The following is a 19,088-nucleotide window of genomic DNA, read 5'->3' as shown; positions in this document are numbered from 1 at the left end:
AGGAGAGGAGTAAGGTGTATAGATCGAATTAGAGAAAAACGAAAAAAAAAAACTCAAAAAAAACCAATCAACAATCTGTTCCTACAATATGAGTGTGAGATGACGCAGGTCCGACATCCCCTGAATTAAATTCTTGCAAAAGAAATGGAAACTTCAAATAAATTCTAAAAAATGGAAAATTTGATTTTACGCAGTTCACAGTAGTCTAAATGTGAATTTAACAAAATTTAACGATCGAAAAAGCTCAGATTCTGCGCACATTGCTAGGTTTGGGAGATCGCGAATCACTTTGTTATAAAAGGGCCAAATGAAAAAGGCCAGGTAGTTTTTAAGAGAAGAAGGTTTGCCTCAAAAAACAGTCACATCACTGTTTTTTCCCAACTCCTAGTGTTTGTGGATTTTTGATAGGACGAAGATACTCAGTAATTGAGGAAAAATGGCATTCTTCTCATCTTTGTCCCATCAATAAATTTGGAAAAACGGAGAAAATCGAGTGGTGCAGCATCTGATAGAGAAAAATCTCTGCTACGACATACTGGAAGATGGTTTGCTCCGCTCTGAGTTACTCTGAGTAATTGAATTTTATTCGAGATCAGACTCTTTTCGGCACGCGAGCAAAAATTGGGATTTTGGAATGCTTACCCGTTCTGGAAAAAGGGGACGGCGCCTTAGAAATCACCTATATATTCGGATAGAGGGAATAACGAAACCCTCATGTGGGGAATTTCTCTTTTCGGATCATTTGGTTTTCTCAAAATTTAGATGGGACAAATCCAAAAAAAAATTTAATATCCTGTATTTATTATTATTAATTTATTTTTTACTATTTATTTATTTTATATCAAAATTCCAAAAAGATGAAGAGATGAAAAAAAACAGGGAAACGACGTCTGTTTTTTCTTAAGAGGAAATCTCCTCCACTGAAAAACTATTTAAAATTTTTCTTGTGGTCCTCTTATGATGAAGTTATTCGCGATCTCCCAGGCTTAACAATGTGCACATAATCTGAGCTTTTTTGGTCATTAAACTGAATAAACTGAATTAAATCCACTTTTAAACTGCTGAAACTACCTACAATTAAATTCTTCATCTTTTAGAAATTGTTTCATGTTTCTATGTGTTTTGCAAAAATTTGACTCGTCGGGGTGTCGAACCTGGGTCGTTCTATGCCTTGTCAACTCTTTGTACATTTTTAAAACAAAATTCTGGGGCTTCCATACTGTCCTTCTCCTGAAAACAAATATAAAATTTTGTTTTTATGTGATCATTTAGTGTTATTTATTGTTTTGCTTAGTTAGTATTTATTGTTTATTGTATTGTTTATTTTATAATGTATGTAATTATCTAATACTATGTACTATTTTGTCCTGGTTATCACTCCATTTTACTCTCCATTCACTGGTGTCCACCGCACACTTCCTTACCACCCTCTTCCCTTACAACCTCCTGCCTCTACAATCCCCTGGGGAAATCCCATCACACATTTGATCCTGGGTACAACACATCAAATTAAGAAGAAAAAAAAATCAAAATTTGGACGAAAACGTTTCTCGGGAACCAGTTTTCGCTTTCTCCGTCAACCGGGTGGCTGGTCAGACCGCCTGCTTGACCACGTAGTCGAAATTCGTACCGGTTCGTTCGCGTTTTCTCTCTCAACTGAAAAATTCGGCGTTGATTAAAAGAGATTGCGCAACAGAGCGCGGCGAGATTATGACAGAATGAGTGATGAGACGATGAGACGTTGGTTTCGTTTGTGTTCTGGCTGGTTTACAGTGTCGCTAGAATTTCCCTGCATGACCAATTCGTTGATTCATTAACATTTTTTTAGCAGGATCGGTCCATATTTAGCGAGATTTTTTTCCTGGTTCTTGTGAACCTTGTATGTAACAGCAACTGGAATAACTTAATGTAATGGCTATTTGGTACAGGTAGGTAGCTTAGTCGCTAAGAGATCCGGCTATGACTTTGCGATCGATCGATGGTTCGGGTCCTCCCCCTAGCTAACCAAGCCTTTTTTCATACTGTGGTCGATAAATTAGTTCCAGACTTGTCTGAAAGGAGAAAAACACTGACTTTACAGAGCAACTGGCTCCCACAAGTCGTTGTACAGGCCAGCAACTGTAAAACCTCAACGTTTCCGAACTGCTGTCAAACGCGTTGGGCCATTTTCTGTAGATTGATAAACTTTACTTAACGCCAGAGACTTTAGGCTTTTTAAGGGCAACTTTTTTGAAGGAATTGGAATTGAAATTACTAATCTTTAGTCTTCGTCATGGTATCAAATCCCACAGTTGATTGTGAGTCTAGAAGTCGACCAGTCTGAACGTGCGGCTATAGCCGGACTTCGGACTTATTTTGGTGACAGTTTCGATTCCTTTCAGTGAAAATTTAATTTAATGAAGTTAATGAAAATTTATAAAATTTAATTTAAATTAAATTTGCATTCCCAAAAGCGCTTTGGATTAAAAAAAGAAGAAATTTAAGCACAGCTGGATTGTTTCACCATTTTCTTTCGTAATTCGTAATATAAATAATAATAAATTAAAATCCTAATAAATAAATAAATAATTTGGAGAATATTAAAGTGGATAAATTGTCTGGCATTAATGAATCCGCGTGTGATGCGCCACCACGTTCACTTCAATTCAGAATCGTTTGAGGTTTACGAACATGAAAACCATAAGTTAGTGTTTTTATCCTTACAGACAGGTCTGGTAACAATTTATCAACCCCGAGAAGATACCATACCCTTTATCCCACTAAAAATTATCCCTTCATCCCACTAAAAGCAGAGCACATATGGTGAGGGGTGGATTCGAAACTCCGATCGATCGTGCAGGAAGCGGAGCGTCTAACCACCACAGTACACCCGACCTGATCATTCACACTTCTATAAAATAAAGTTTATCTCTTTTTCATCCCGAAAACTAGACTATTCAGCCAATATTGTTCCAGTTTGTTAATTTTTTTCTTTAATATTCACAACATGCTTCATGCTATTGCATCTATAATCGAGTTCTCAGTGGAACATATCCTTTGTTAAAGCACCAGAACAAAATTTCGCCATTACCATGGATTGGTCGTGCTGAAAGTTGCAGCCTATTTATATGTTAATGAATCAACGAATTAGACACGGAAGACAGTGTAGGTCGGCGCTACAAACTAGATAGAGCACATACGAAAACAGGCTAGCTGGCTAGCTCGTCACCCACCCCGACATAACCTCGTCGTCGTGCGTATTGCGTGATCACATCGGCGTAACCACTGGAATCAAAATTTTTCAGCTGACAGAGAAAGCGCGGGTGAATCGTTAGGAATTCCGATTATTTGGCATCAAACAATGGATTTGGCCAGCGTCCCAAGTAACACCTAAGATTGCGAATGGCTAAGACGAAAATTGATCCTTTAGGAAAATTTGTGTTTAGGTGAGTAATGGCTGACTTTGATGTGTTCCACTCCAAATCCTTCGAACTTCTTCTAATCCATCAGAAAAAGATGAAATTTGATGAAATTCTCTTCGAATTGGTGGATGTTAAGCCGGTTCCTGGGCATGGAACTTTTCTTGTCTTTGCAAATCCAAAAACGAATTCCTTTACCTCATTAGGATAGGTAACGGATGAGGTGGGAAGGAGGTGCTTTTTCCTCTGCACTAAATTCAGATTTAAGTTTTTTTTTTTAAATAGAATGCAACATGTCCTTTTTCCCAAACGTCTGGGAACGCAGAGTAGTAGATCGATGGCGCAGTGATGTCCGTTCGTCAGTGTTAGATCAATAGATCAATAGAAATGTGCACCTTGCGATATTTTCACCTGACCACCACTGGCTCAACTTCTTCCACGATGATTGCGCAAAATTTTCAAAGTAGCCAAAAAAATTCCACAATCCATATAAAGAATCTCGGCCATTTTGCTCTCTCGGTCCAGGCTCATCACCCACTTTGCTTCTTGTTCTCTTGTTTTTTTTTCACGCTCCTGGCCACTTCTCTCGTTCAGGATTTTCTTCCTCCACGACCAATCTCTTCCTCACCTTTCTTTGGCGTCACCGCCTTCACGTTTACCTTCTCAACCACCATTTTTAGGTCTTCTTTTCGCTTCCTTTTTCCATTTCAAGAACTTTTCACTTCAACCATTGATCGGTTAACCGCCAAGCTGCCCCTTTGACCATTGTGTCATAAACAACAAACAACAACAACAAACAAGCTAATTCTTTGAGTTCAGCATGCAAATGTTGGAAGATTTCTCAAGAACTCACATATTCACTAATGAATTTGAATGTGTGGTTATTGTCTAAAACTTTAATCTTCATTGATTTCTGAAGGCTGATTATCTGATTTGTGATCAACGGCCAAATAAGGCTCTGCATAAGACATTGTAAGTTTTTTTTTCAATATCCTGGCTTGAAATTAGTCTTTAGGTCGTGTTATTTTATTAGAATTTCACAACTTTCTCTCGAAAAACTGACCACTTAATCAGTCCGTGTTCTCATTTATAACACTTTGTTTTTTTTTTTTTTTTTGTTTTTTTTTGTGGTTGGGGGGGGGGGGGGTTTGTTTTTTTTTTTTTTTTTTTTTTTTTAAAAAAATTTGGGGGGGGTTTTTTTTTTTTGTTTGGGTTGGGGGGGGGGGGCGTTTTTGGGGCGCGCCCTTTTTTTGGGGGGTTTTTTTTGGGAAAAAAAAAAAAAAGGAGAAATCACAATCTACACCCATATGGAACAGAACTAATTGTGGGGTGACTAACACATAATAAAGTTTGATGTAATTTTTATTCTTTTAAATAACTATTGCAATTTCCCTATGTATTACAGTGAAGAAATGAAAAGAAAAGAACAAAAAGAATTATTGTTTAAGATCCTTAACATACACCCTGAGATTCTTCTGAAAAACTTTTTAAATACATAAATTATAAGATACGAGTAGCTTGCAGATCGGTAAGCTGTGAAAGATAACCTGGAAGTTACTCGAAAATAAAGGCATAATCTTGGATGAACACGGGGAACTGTGATCCTACAGATGTAAAACATCTGTAAACACAACGTCGCACGTGATTAAAGGTGATTACAAATAATTAGATCGCTACTTTTGTGGATACGGTCTTCGTAAAAGTACAAATATGACTCCAAGCAGTGCGATAATCAGTGAGATGGTTGCCGCTGCCGGTACAATCAATTGCTGTTTTTGTACGCAATCACGTCCTCGTAAACGTCGAAGCACGGCGGCGACGTGTGCTTCGTCGGCGTCCAAGCCGAAGTCTGAACGAGGGAGAATAGGTAGGAATTAATTACTAGAAGTATTAGGTAAGTTACCAATTTGTGGATCTAACACATCGATTTGTTGTGCGTTCACGTCCACTTCAACTGATCCGTTTGTGAGCAATGGAGTCTGAAACTGGGATGGAATATTTTTGATGAACGAAACAAATGATTAAGGTGATTATCGATTACTTCGCGAATATATCCAGCTGATCGTGGACGAAGTCGTCTTTCAAAGTTGATCGGATCCTCACAGGTGGGGATCTGAAATTTTCGAATTAAAGGAAATGAATGCACGTCCTGTAACGGTTCTTAGGACACCGGAAGAGACGCTGAGTAAATTGTTCACCGGGCATTCTCCGTCTCTGATATCGATTCGTACACTACATTGGAAATTCACAACAACCTGAAATTCGAGATGGATCGATAATATGGACTAAACAAATCTTGTGATTATGCGAAAATGAGGCAGAAATTATGGGGACCAATCCAGGATTCCAACCGCTTACCTTATCGGCGAATTTGAAAGCATGCGCTTCTTTCTGCGCTTGCAATGGTCCAGGTCCATACTCGAGGTTATCCAGAAGATATCGATCAATGGAGCATCTAGAACGATCGATACTGACTATCTGTTGACGTCTATCTGCCCGCCCATCTCTTACCCTTTCTCATCCAAAATCGAAAACGTTGTTCCGGTCCCGTCTTCAACATGGCACGAATGAACTGTCATGCACCACAGGTCTATAATTGATAGATCCCGGAGGGAAAACCAATAAATCCTGTTCAAGGTTCATTTAGTTCAAGAACGTGAGATATAACTGATGCTAAACTGCGGTAAAACCGCAGCAACTTAGCGGAATTATTGCATTATTTTTGCAGTGTTTTCGCCCTAAAAAGAGCATAACACGATATTGACGGTGTTAGGAAATTTTCATTTAAAAAAAAAAATAGTGGTTAGGATGAAGATCACGTGTATGGCCGCGTAACCACCTGCAACCTCTCTTGATTGTCCCGTAAAACGGCATGGGAAACCATGTCGATCAAATTTTCCCACAAGGCGCCTAACAACGGGTCAAGTGTAGGTGTGCAGACGTATGCGTCGCATCTACGAACAATCCGACAATCAATGGATTCTTGATGTTCTCTCTCCTGCTTGCTGGCAGATGCGGTGAATCTCCCTGTGCTCGCATTCTAGTTAGCTGCCTGGGAAAATTCCATCGTGGAGACCGTTTCCCATGCCGTTTCCTTTTCTTTTCGTGAAGAAACACTAACATTGTCAACATCCTGGTATACTGTCTTTTTAAGGAGTCTTTGCTCATAAAAAGTATCAAATAAGCCCAGTTACACACATGTTCCCCAGATCTTACCTGGTGCTGTACTTTCACATGTCCATCTATGCAGCAGCTTACTTCCTACCGTAACCACATCAGCAGTATCTTTCGTCTCCGGATCGATAACCTCATAACGGCAACGTGGCATTTCAGCGATTTCGGTGAGTCCAGCAATTTCCTAGACATATCGAGACTTTTTCTGTTTCAGTACTAGTAACGTACGCCTCTCGTACCTGTGTGGCTACCGTAATCGGATACGTGACCGTTTTATCCGCTTGCATGTAGAAGCAGCTGATTTCGTACCCCTGTATGAGTGAAAAATCGTGTTATAGCGCGGTCTTGATGGGAGTTTCACCTTTTTCGAGGGCTTACTTTGTTAGATGGACTGCAACCGTCTCATCAGTTAAAGCCATCACCCCACGAATCTGAGGTGGTACGATTTTCAGGTGGAGTATTCGTATGGAGTGAAGCGTGATTTCGTCCATTTCTTGGCGTAAAAAATGGATGCGGCGCGTGCACATGGCTGGTGCGCCCCAATCGAACTCGTAGAAAATAGCGCGACGGATCGCTCGAAGCCGTATCGTTCGGGCCGTTTTTTACGGTATTTATGAAGAAATGGACGGAATCACCCTCATCTCCATAATCTTAGATCCCGTATACGAATACTCCACCTGAAATCCGTACCACCTCAGATTCGTGGGGTGACGCCTTTAATCAAAATATACGATTGTGTTGTTGTCTTTCCGACAATTTCCCTTACTGGAAGTACTTATATATATTGTTCTGTTTCTCCAAGGCAAAATGCGAATATAATGTTTCAACGAAAATGTGAAGGAACGAATGTACAGTACTGTTATGGAGGTAAAATCTCTTACCTTGGGCGCGATAAGGATACGGCGAAAGATTGCGATACACTTCATAGGATAAATGAGTGAAAACAACCGAAGAAGTGTTCATGAGCGTGGATTTAATGGAAACACACGCGGATTTATCAGAACATCGATTATTATTCATTGATTAGCAGCACCTACCACTGCTATTTGGTCTTTTGGGATTTTTTTAGAACAAGCAACAAAATTTTGAAATGTGATAATGAAGCATAACATATGGAAGAGAAACTCCATTAAGTCGATAAATCGCACATACATGTGCCTCAGCTACCAATAAAATGGATGTTTTTTTTTAGAAATTATCTAAATAATCTCAATATTTTCGCTTTTTATTTGTGTTAATCATTTCAATCATTCTCATCATCATTACCATTTTCTAATCATTTCTGGCTAATTTCTTTCTGGCCCGACTTCAAACTTCTGGTGCTTACTTCGTTTTTCTTCAATTATGAATACAAGGTTAAAATAGTTTTACAGGTGCATTACCTGCAAATTTCTGCCAAAGAATTAGAAAAAAAAGATTTTTTTTTTCAGACGAGGCCTGTTTCGCTGTTCCTTAAGTTCATGCACTTTCCACGGTTATAAAACAGCTCATGATGTCTCATTTACCTTACATCAGAACGAAAGAAAAACAAAGAAGAAGAGAAAAAAAAAAGAAATAAAAGAATTATCGAGAGGTGCTGGTGCACAATAATTTCCGCTGATTTTGATTTCTGGCGTGGTCGCACCAACTCCATGCTGTGGAATCCCTCTCAGCGCCTTATGGTGTCGGACCAATTGCTACCACAGTCCATTGCTGCAGTTCGCGATGGTCCCATCCCGATCCCAACCGCTCTCTCCACCGCGCCGCTTCGAGCGCAGTCGCTTGCGCAACTACACCGTGCTTCATGTCGTCTTCACCCGACTATATCTAACGCCGTTGGACCCGTCCCATCCCGTTTTATCGCTTTCTGGGGCCGGCACATCAAATCAACACCGTTAGACTCGTCTTACTGTTTTCTGGAATTTCGTTACATACATTCACACACGCAAACACACATGACAGAGTAAGCCCGTTAGTATATAGCCTTCTTCAGGGAATGAGCTAAAAGCCGATAAGGAAATATTGTTGGTGTTGTGCAGTTGTGCGTGTACAATCCCGCAAAAAACCCGAAAATTTCACCAGCATCGTGTCATAAACATAAGCGTATGCTTGCAAGTTTCAGTCACCGCTGATAAAATTCCTGTTCTAGTAACTAACGTCCTATTGTCTCATCTTGTCCATATATCGACAAATCAGAGAACTAGTTAGGGTTTGTTAGCGAATCAGCGGAGGAGTTAGTAGTGTTCACAGTCCGGCTAAGCTAACAGAACTAATCAGAGATTCGATTAGCCTTTTTCCATAGAGGATCACCAAGCCGATCGTTAATACCAACAATCTAATACAGATTCCATAAGAACACGCATCCTCCTAATCAATATTTGGAGGCTTTGCAAAAAAAAATGAGTTTGCAGGTGTTTAAAGGCATCACCCCACGAATCTGAGGTGGTACGGGTTTCAAGTTATGGGTTATGCCTATACGGGGTCGTAGATTGTGGCAAAGAGGGTGATTCCGTCCATTTCTTTGTAATTGCCTTAAAAAAAACGGCCCGGAAGATGCGACGCGTGAACACGGCTGGCGCGCTCCAGTCGAACTCGATGTAGAAAATAGCGCCCCGGAGAGCTCGAAGCCGCATCTTCCGGGCGGTTTTTTTTTACGGCGATTAGAAAGAAATGAGCGGGATTCCATCCGTTTCTGCAATCTACGATCCCGTGAAGTCTTTGACCATCGGAAATCCATATCACGTCAGATTCGTGGGGTAATGCCTTTAGGTTTATGCAATTAGCAGATCTATAAATTCTTACCCGATCCACTTTTGTAATGAAGTCATTGTGGAAAGAGATCATAATTTTCACATTTGAGAAAAGTCCTGGAGGATTTGTCTAAAAATGTTGATTCTTAGTGATCAACTATTGATCATAAGAGATCAAAGAATCAATGGATTACCGATCGTGTAGTAACAACACCACATTCGTCTTTATTTATGAGAATAGAAGTGGTCCGTCGTCCTACGTTACGTGAAAAACATTTCGTATCATTAGCATGTCCTATCACGAATATTCTGCCTGAAATTCAATGAAATGATTCAGATTAGGTGAGAATAAGATTTTTTCCACGATTGCTAAATTCACCTTCAAAAACACTTTCTGTTAAAAAGACGACTTCGATAGTTTTATCACCGCATTCCACTTCGGCTTTACCTAAAACAGCAGAATTTTAGCAAACGTTGATATTGAACTGAGGACTTATTGATCGCTGAAATATTTCTTTAATAGGTTATCTTTTATTGCTTTAATTATATCTAGTCACTATTTCATTAATTATTCTGCCAAATTGTTTCTAATTCCTTTCAAAAGTTTTATTTATTTTTGCAAAGAAAAATGTAACTGTTAGAAAAAAAAATAGGTTGAAAAAAACATTGCAGCACAAAAGGAGAGGGAATCATTAAAATTCTCGCAACATTTTATCAATTTTATCAAAATCTGATCCAAAAAACGAAGAATATAATAATAATAAAGATATAATAATATATTATATAAAGAATATGTCTTGAGTATCTGAACATGAAATTTATTACAATAAATCCATTAGTGCAAAAGATAATGACATTGAGATTGTACTGAAAATTTTAGCTAATTTTTCTTTTAATAAGCGCAGCGCAGTTGGTAAGAGGTCTACTGTGGTCGCAAGGTCGATGGTTCGAAACCGCCCTAACCCCAACTAAACCTTTCATCGCTCCGGTTCGATTAATTGTTACCAGACGTGTCTGAGAAGATAAAAATACTGACTTGATACATCAGTTAGCCCCGCAATTCATTGTGAAGACACCCGTTCCAAAAAAAAAACGATCGCGAATTGCAATAAAGCGCTTTTGTGCAATCCGATTGATACACCAGAGACTTTTATATTTTTTCCCTTAGTTTTTTTTTTCCACAGCGTTACTCTAATAACTGCATATTCCGAAAAAATCTGCAGCGTTCTGGAAAATATCTAGTCGTGGATGTGGTGAATGTACTTTGGCTACAAGGAGCATGATCTTGATGAAAAATTCTGCGGTTTTTCCCCAACCCAGTTGTTAATTTTCCTATGTTTTCTGAAATCCATTTTAGAGAAGAGAAAAATTATTTGTGAAAGCAGTGAGTTAAATAATCAGTCTGCAAAAGAAAGAAAAAAAAAGACGCCATCTTGTAATGAATAAGAGAGAACTGGTAATCAGCTTCCAAATTTGTCCCTTTATAATTCGGACTTACAAAAATAAACAAGAAAATGGTGATTTCTACAAGGAGAAAAGCCTAAGATGATAAAATGTGGCGCTAGGGAAAGACTTCGAACTCCGAATAATTCTGGAGTCGAAGCTGAGCGACCAGAACTCGTATGTTGAACGCTTACCGAGCTGTCCATTTGGTACTGGTATGGTTGTAACTAATTGAATGACAGCTAGAAGTATATAAATTCTCATTTGCGTAAATGGACCGGATACACGCGATAAGTCGCGACAAATTTAAACTGGGCCCACATCCTAACAACAAATGGGCGGGACCTCTTACGGTCATTCCTTTCGCAGCTCCGCCCACGACGATGAAGATGCGAACGAACAAGGCGCTGGAGATGGCGCAAGAGCGAGTTTCAACAAACAAGCTGCGATTGTTGCCGTGAATCTAATAGGCCTGGTTGAGATATGACGCGCTATCATTTGTCATCGAACGTTTGTTGACAGTTGACAACTCATCCGTTTAAGGAATTGATCACTTGTCTTGAAAAATTGCACACTGTTATACTGAAAGTTGTTCCACGCAGCACCTGTCTCATAGAAAGCTACTCAATAGTCAGGTTAAGAAAAAAAAAAGAAAATTTTATTTCTACTACTGAATGGTATTGTAAAAGAGATCACTTTCCAACCTTTTGAACTACTATTTTCCTCATTTTATGCTCTGAGAGATTTTTGTCTCTCTGCACTCCCTCTTCGGCGATGCGATCCTACAGTTCTATCAGAATGGAGTAGTTAGTTAAGCAGTAGTTTTGTACAATCGCCTTCTACGAATCGCGTCGCGGTGCAGAAATCCCTGCAGCAGTCAGGAGTCTTGAGTGGGCTTTGAGGAAGACCACCACTAAAACTCCCATCTGCCTACTACTACGTACTGCCGGTTCATTCGCAACAAAGCACCTCTAAGATAAACCTCAATTAGGGCACCTTCTAGAATTTAAGGAAAACTGCTCTAGTTGCATCCACAAGGACACACAGTCAGTGTTGCTCTAAAAAATCGCGGAAGCTGCTCGAAGAGAGCAGCTAGGACGAACTTCGTCGTAGCTTCATCACGACAACGGTCGTTCCTATGTCGTAAAGGAAACATATCAAAAAATCAAAGAGCTAGGCTTGAACACGGTACCTCGTCCAACATTTTCTCATGACGTTTCCTCTAGTATTTGTTCCGCCAGCTGAATGCTTCTCTGAAAAGAAAAACCTTCAGCCATGTTCGAAAATATTGATGGAACTGTCGTCGTTTACCTCCACTCCTAGTACCACCAATTTTGGGAGAAGAGGCTACTGGCGTGCTCCTCAAAGACATCACCCCATGAATCTGGGATGGTAGCGCTTTCAGATGGTTTATGCCCATACGGGGTCGTCGATGGTGCGAAAGAAGGTGATTCCGTCCACTTCTTCCTAGTTGCCGTAAAAAAATGTCCCGGAAGATGCAGCTTCGAGCGTTCCGGGGCGCTGTTGTCTCTGAAGAGTTGAACAGCGGTATCTGCACCATCCTCCGACGATATGTCGCGGTGGCGACGAGGCACACCTGGTTGGACCAAGCGACAGTAGTGTTAGAGCGCGTAACTGCCACATACCACAACTGCCACACACACACATTATCCATTAACTATTCACAGGCGATGTTAACCAATGTTATAAGCATTTGGGAACGTTAATACGTAAGAACCATTAATAATAACTAGCATCAATATATGCTGTGACTAAATAGCGTGAGTGTTCACGAAACAAACACAAATAATGATCAGTATCAACATAACAAGAAACTCGATGTGCGAGTGACAATCAAAGGTGGATTATAACAAATTAATTACGCTGGCAAGTTGCCAAATGACTCTACAGTATATGTTACACTATAACAATGTGAGGAAAAGCGATTGACATTTTCACTGGGTGCAATATATATATATATATGCAATAGATGTCTATACAAATTATTATATTTAACAACAAACAGAAAGTCAAAGCAAGAGCCTAGAATTATATTAAACATTAATAACACACAATAAAAACAATTAGATCTACAGAAGAAATACATCAGACACTACACTTCCTCCTGCCACGAGACTTCTTCCAGCCGCCAGTAACCATTTTTGCAGATGGGACACTAGCTACTTAATGATGCGCGATCGTCCTCGCAGATCCTGATATCTACTAATCCATGTCGGGTGACAATATTGCTATAAAATATCAGATAACAAGGATGATTTGACTCGTGATTGTCTTACGCGACATCTCTCACCGTGATGTAGCAAATACGGGGCTGTTTTTGTGGATTTTCTCCGATTATCCATTTGGTCGATCGCGGCTTTGCCACTGTCCGAACTGTTTCCAATGGCTTGAAATTGATACTACGAATGCATTGCGATAATTATACCGTTTGCGATGGAACTCCAGTTTCTATCATTCCTTGATTGTTGCCTCATCTTCATTCGAAAAAGAGAAAGAAGCGGAAGTGATGGTGTGTCTGTCCCAAGTGCCCAAAACAGGCAACGGCCTGAACCACGTCGTCACCGCGGAAGAGGACCTAAAGAAGAAGTTCGAAATTTTGGCGCTATCTCTACATCTGGAAAGGATTACCTTGGCGAAGTAATGGGAATGTTTCTGAACACGTTTGCTGTTCTTATACCGCTGCTTTAGTTCCCGCGAGTAAGTCCCATTCCCTTCAGCATGCTGACAGATAAAGGTAAGAAGATTCTCCTTACTGCTCTTGCTACCATGCCCTCGCCTTATAAGTTTTGAGCAAGTTCCACACTCTTTCGAAGCCAACCATTGCTGAAATAGAAAGAAGACAAGTTGACGCAGAAAGAACAACTAACAATGTCGTGTACCATGAAGAGATGCTGGAGAAAAACATTAATATACATATATTCTCAGACATTCCATAATTTCACACGTTTCACGCCCTTTCTGTTTCATATAAACTCGTAGCGCAAAAGCGTGTGTTTGTAACAATGTCTTTCAACGAGTTTAATGTTTACCTTTCGACTGCAACAACTGTATGCAGAACGACTTTATCTCCTCATTACTTTGTATACATTATTTAAACTTCTTTCTACATTTTACGTTTTCATCCCTTCAATACTATCTATTTTCTGCATAGAACCAATACGACAGGTTGGGTGTATTAGTCGCGAACAGAGACCTCTGCATCTGCGAGCTACGCCTTAATTCAACATGAATGCCTACGAGGAATTAGTTGCGCCTCCTCATGGGTAGGATGTCAGTTTCACTTAGGTAGATATGCAAAAAGAAATGCCTAGAAAGAGAAAAGTAAAAAATTACAGTATGACAACGAACAGTCAGACATTTTTTCAAAGCATTCCTTGTATTTTTAGAGATGAATTGGTGATTTGCATCTCACAATTCAGAACAAATAATCACCTTGACTCCAATTGGTCTTCGAACTGGTCGAGCGGGCACCAGTAATTCTTCCATTTGTCCCGATCGCGTGCTGGAGCCCAGTTGTTGCTCATTCTGCGTGGAAAACGAAGAGTATCGAATTTTTCTTCGAAGGACTTTGTGAAGAAGTCCAACCATCACTTAACATCAGTCGCTCAAGGCTCTGGTCCGCCAGTAGTGTCGCCCAGTAGTTCCTCCTTTCGCATGGGATAGAAGGAGCATCATAATTTTCTTTGAAGGACTTCATGAAGAAATCTGAGCATAGAGTAGGCGGTCTTCCTGTAGTGCGCTTAATATCGCGGGGAACCCAGTCGCTCACGGCTCTGGTCCAACGGTTGTCGCATTTCTAAACTCTATTCCTCTACAACAAACTTTCGTTTTTACTTTTTTTTCTGGGGTTTAAGTTGAGATAATCACATCTTATTGATTGTCTTTGATGCTGAGGTGGTGCGCCAGCGTCAGAATATAAAAATATATGGTGGCGCGAATGCCACAACGTTAGATTGTGTGTCGACGCAGGAAAGTACTGAAGTTAGTGTGATGGGCTCTTCAGCGATGATGAAGTTCCCGCCATTTCATGTTCGCACATCATCCTATATTAATTATTGGGGAAAAGAACGAGAAAATCTGATACTTCGAATATTGTTTCCAAGTTGTAGCTGTTCAAAAGGAATATAGGTGTAAAATTAAGTTTAATTTCACCAAGTGAAGTACCGACCCCATTAGGATGAAAGCTATTAAATTTTTTATCATTGCTTACATCTCTTCAAAAAATGAAGAAAAAATTGTTGTTAAGAAAAGAAAATTCAATTCTGCAGCAAAAATTTGCAGAAGATCCCTCTACTTTTAATTTTCAATGATCAGTGTAGGCAAGCAAGGCGAGAACCATGAGAAGTCTGAAGTCAGGCGTTAGTTGCACGTTCAGAATTCTATAACTGCCGTGCAAAAACAATAGTTTGTGGGTTTTCACTTCCCATAAATGCTTCAAATTCTACATTAGGAGCAATTATGCTCTGAAATTACGGTACTGTCACAAAACTTCGTTCATTTTGTAGCTTCGGTTCAAGTATTTGCTCTGGCACTTCATTTCCATTAGGTAACATTTGATGTGATTTCGATCGATATACAGTAGCAGTTAGTATCTTTACGATTACCATTATGGATCGTGGAGAAGAGAAGCCCGTCTCCGCCGAGGACGTAACGTTTCAGTCCGTTACAGCATGTGGTGACTGTAGCACCTACTGTATTAGTACTGTGACAATAAAAAACAAGAAAGGAGAGAAAGGTATGATATCATAGTCGGGTCAAAACGACATCAAGCACGGTGCATTTGCGTACGCGCTCAAAACGGCGCGATAGTGGCAGCAGTTGGGACCAAGGTGGGACCATCGGAAACTGCAGTGTCCGTCGATGTGTGGTGCTAGCGAGGGTTCCTAATCGCTACGCTCCACAGCACCGCCTCGAGAAAAGCCGCGTACGCAAATGCACTGTGCTTCATATCGTTTTGACCTTACCGTATACTAATGATTAACTCATTCACTCACCTACGCATGTGCATATCTTCAAGGATTTCTATTGCTTCAAATTCGCATCAATTGAAATCACTGACATGCAATAAGCCTTGAGGTATGCACATTAAAAAAATAAAACAATCGAGAAAATTGGAAAAACTAGACGGTAAGCCGATCACAAACAGTTCCTAATAAAGTCATAACACTGGAAGAATGGTATTTATTCGACTCTTTATATCACAATCTTGAGAAAACTTTTGGAATTATTACGTCGTCACTTCGTACGAAAAAAAAATACTGTAAATGACTAGGAATGTATGAAATGGCACCGAGTATTCAAAGCACAGGGAACGGGATACTGGGCAAAGGTAAAACAAACAATACAAAAAAACAAGTGAATCAACATGCTTATTCTACAATAAAATCATAAAATAACAAAGAGGAAATGTTGAGCATCCATTTTAATGAAGAATATAAGACTCTGCAAAAATTAGAGCTCATTAAAGAATTTGTGCTTCCATTTTTTACAAGAAAAAAATATCCCGGACGAAGTGACAGTAGGGAAACGTTAAAGGCATCACCCCACGAAACTGAGGTGGTGCAGATTTCAGGTGGAGTATTCTATACGGGATGGGAGACTATGGAGAGGGGGTGATTCCGTCCACTTTTTCCTAATTGCCGTAAAAACGGCCCGGAAGATACGGCTTCAGGCGTTTTGGCGCACTGTTTTCTACAGGGAGTTCGACTGGAGCGCGCCAGCCTTGTGCCGCATCTTCTGGGCCGTTTTTTACGGTAATTACGAAGAAATGGACGGAATCAACCCCCTCTCTCCATTCTCCCATCCCGTATACGAATACTCCACCTGAAATCTGCACCACCTCAGATTCGTGGGGTGATGCCTTAAAATAGGTTCAAGAAGCATTTAGAGAATTCTTTGTCGAACGGGAGCAGTTTTTCGTTCATTAGTCCGCTTCTTTATGGGACCTGTACGTCAGTGGTAATCTCATCCATGAGAATTCTTCCGTGCATTTGCTATGTCGTCATTCTCATTTCAAACAGCAGCAACAGCTTGCGATCCTCGAATAGAACTGACAAATCTTCCTGGTGTACAAGCTGAAAGCTATTTTTAAAGTTGCTACCGTAGCTTGAGGTGGGATTGAGACGAACAGTGTGATTAGCCGATCTGGTCAAAAACTCCCTATCCAATGTTCTTTTTCCAATTGAATAAATGTGCTATGGATGGAAAAGTGGAAAAAAGTGTCAGAAGGCGATATTGCCGAAACGTTAGCCACGAATAAAGGACTATAACAACCTCGTGTACGGCTCTACTAAAGAAAACAATTATTGAAGCACTAACATGCCGAGGTTTATCGAAAGTCGCACATGGGGAAAAGTGTCAGAGTTGGATATATTACTATCCAGTAGAAATCTATTACTCGCGGGAAAATGCTTTAAACTTTAAAAGTGTAGAAATATACTCGCCCTAGTACTTGTATTCTTTATCCTAAATACAGATAGCTCCGATAATAGCGAGATACCATTGCACAAAGTCTGCGTCAAGAAAACAACCAAATATTAGGACGGTTAGAGGAAGGAGTCATTACTGTCATATACAGCCTATTATCTTTATCCTTTGTAGTCGAAAGTGTGGACTAGAAGATTCTTTTCGCAGATATCTTCGTTGCGGAACCTTTGGCGCTGCAACACAGCAACACATTAAGATACGGGCACGCAAGGGATCGGCCAGTCGCTCTTTGTTATTTTATGATTTTATTGTAGAACTCTGGATGGAGAAGTTGAAAAAAAAAGGTTTTTGCTGAAGCAGGTATAGTCGGGTCAAAACGATTTACGTACGCGCTCCTAACCGCTACGCTCCACCTCGAGAGAAGCCGCATACACAATTGCGTACGTGCTACATTTCGTTTTGACTCCACTATACGTGAAAACATGCAACGAAGACATTTGCGTAAAAGATGCGCTCAGAGCGAATGCTCGCAGCAAGGGTAAGGTCCTGGCTCCAGATCAGCATAACCTCTTGCGCAACTGCAACCAGCTCTCACGTTGTTTTGACTCGAACGTAGTTTTCATCCCAGTAACATTACGGAAATTTCAGTAACGATCTAGTAACAGATCTTAAAAGTGATGGTCACTTCGAGATAGACCAAAAATTTTAAATTCAAATTTCAACTCTTAAAACACACCTGCACATAACATCAAAGTGGTGTAGCTTGGCTGAATTGGAGTGGTTGAACGCCACGACTTCTCAGTAACTAGAACAGTGATAACTTAGAAAACATGAGGAGTTCAACGCAATGAGCGACTGAAGGAGGTCACACCTCCTTCAGTCGCTCTTTACGCGAACGGGAAAGCACGGACGGATGGCAAAAAAAAAGCAGCTGAAAGGATAAATGATGCACATGAACACACAGCAAACACACACGCTTTAGAACTGATGCTTGCTTTGTGGACAGGGGACCAACTTCTGAGGGACAAATCCATTTATGTGTAGCTTAACTAAAAGATCATATCATACTATGAGCTGTGGAGGAGTTTTGTAGTGGATTTGTCGTCTCAATTGTGGCGAACAGAGCAGAGGAAGAAAAAAAGAAGCAAACAAAGGGAAGCGTTAGGAACAGATTAGCGAAAACACGCGGAAATTACTTTACAACCAGGTGCTCGGATCTGCATCAAACTAATCATATTTCTGTTCTATCTATCGAGAATTGCAGCTTTTTTGTTTTTTTGTTTTTGTTTTGGTTGCTATGCTTGATACCCACTATCTTGTCCTTGGTCCTTTTCCGATACGTTTAATTCCAATTTATTTAATAATCTCGTGTACAGCTTTTCAAAATCGATACGACATTCAACTATGCCGAGGTTCATTGAAAGTCGAACTTTTCAACTCCTTTTCCCATAGATGATAGTGCAGACAAACATAAACAGCAAGATCCTTACACACACTGTCGATCACTATCATCAGTTACTGAATGTAAAGCGAATTTATTCTACAGTAATGTACAGTACGGTGGTTTTATAATCTAAAACCAAAACCCAACACACATAGATGAGAACGACTTGAAGCCCGGTTATTGCCACGACAACTTTTCCTTAGGAAAAGTGACTAGCAACGGCGAACGTTCATTGCGCTGCGCAGCAGTTAAGAGGTTAGCAATGGATTGCGCTGCATTCAACTTACGCTCCGCCCATCTCACGATCCTGCCGCTAACGTAGTATTAGCGAAGAGGTTTAGAAATGCACTAGTGATTAATTTAAAAAGGATAAAGTCACTGGCGTATCAATCCACTCGGAATGCGCCAACGCGTTCTACTGGAATTCGTAATCGTTGAGGTTTTGTAACGCGT

At 40.2% G+C, this 19,088-nt stretch overlaps 3 protein-coding genes across 8 annotated transcripts in view; all 3 read right to left on the bottom strand.

Annotated features, from left to right (window-relative positions):
* Positions 1-5,071: 5,071 nt before the first annotated feature.
* On the bottom strand, positions 5,072-12,116 carry RB195_007452 (uncharacterized protein; the record flags this gene model as incomplete). Of its 3 annotated transcripts, XM_064181089.1 has the most annotated exons (13): positions 5,072-5,247; positions 5,302-5,377; positions 5,440-5,511; positions 5,597-5,653; positions 5,757-5,853; positions 5,910-5,988; positions 6,615-6,756; positions 6,812-6,883; positions 9,354-9,431; positions 9,496-9,614; positions 9,681-9,749; positions 11,947-11,997; positions 12,056-12,116. In XM_064181089.1, 13 exons carry the CDS (start codon positions 12,114-12,116, stop codon positions 5,072-5,074), a joined length of 1,149 nt encoding a protein of 382 aa, XP_064037902.1. The 3 variants fall into 3 exon arrangements, with proteins under 3 accessions (XP_064037902.1, XP_013300410.1, XP_064037903.1); XM_013444956.2 differs by lacking the exons at positions 11,947-11,997; positions 12,056-12,116 and adding an exon at positions 10,939-11,008; XM_064181088.1 differs by lacking the exons at positions 5,072-5,247; positions 5,302-5,377; positions 5,440-5,511; ... (6 more) ...; positions 9,496-9,614; positions 9,681-9,749 and adding an exon at positions 11,766-11,880 and having other exon boundaries at positions 11,937-11,997.
* An 808-nt stretch (positions 12,117-12,924) lies between these two features.
* Positions 12,925-15,773, bottom strand: RB195_007451 (uncharacterized protein; the record flags this gene model as incomplete). 2 transcript variants are annotated; one of them, XM_064181087.1, is made up of 6 exons in its annotated part: positions 12,925-12,993; positions 13,056-13,151; positions 13,317-13,340; positions 13,394-13,588; positions 14,198-14,290; positions 14,351-14,353. In XM_064181087.1, the coding sequence occupies 6 exons, from the start codon at positions 14,351-14,353 to the stop codon at positions 12,925-12,927; spliced, it is 480 nt and encodes a 159-aa protein (XP_064037901.1). The 2 variants fall into 2 exon arrangements, with proteins under 2 accessions (XP_064037901.1, XP_064037900.1); XM_064181086.1 differs by lacking the exons at positions 12,925-12,993; positions 13,056-13,151; positions 14,351-14,353 and adding an exon at positions 15,760-15,773 and having other exon boundaries at positions 13,242-13,340; positions 14,198-14,267.
* Positions 15,774-16,777: 1,004 nt separating this feature from the next.
* The window catches only part of RB195_007450 (uncharacterized protein), a gene marked incomplete at both ends in the record, with an annotated part of 33,950 nt that continues 31,639 nt past the window's right edge, over positions 16,778-19,088 (bottom strand). For all 3 annotated transcript variants that reach the window (XM_064181081.1, XM_064181082.1, XM_064181083.1), the window contains 2 exons: positions 16,778-16,839; positions 17,928-17,996. In XM_064181081.1, the coding sequence (XP_064037897.1) occupies positions 16,778-16,839; positions 17,928-17,996 (131 nt within the window). The remainder of the gene's footprint in view (positions 16,840-17,927; positions 17,997-19,088) is intronic.

The sequence above is a fragment of the Necator americanus genome, chromosome I (assembly GCF_031761385.1).
Source record: "Necator americanus strain Aroian chromosome I, whole genome shotgun sequence".
In the NCBI taxonomy this organism is placed as follows: domain Eukaryota; kingdom Metazoa; phylum Nematoda; class Chromadorea; order Rhabditida; family Ancylostomatidae; genus Necator; species Necator americanus.
This window is presented reverse-complemented; position numbering and strand designations above follow the sequence as displayed.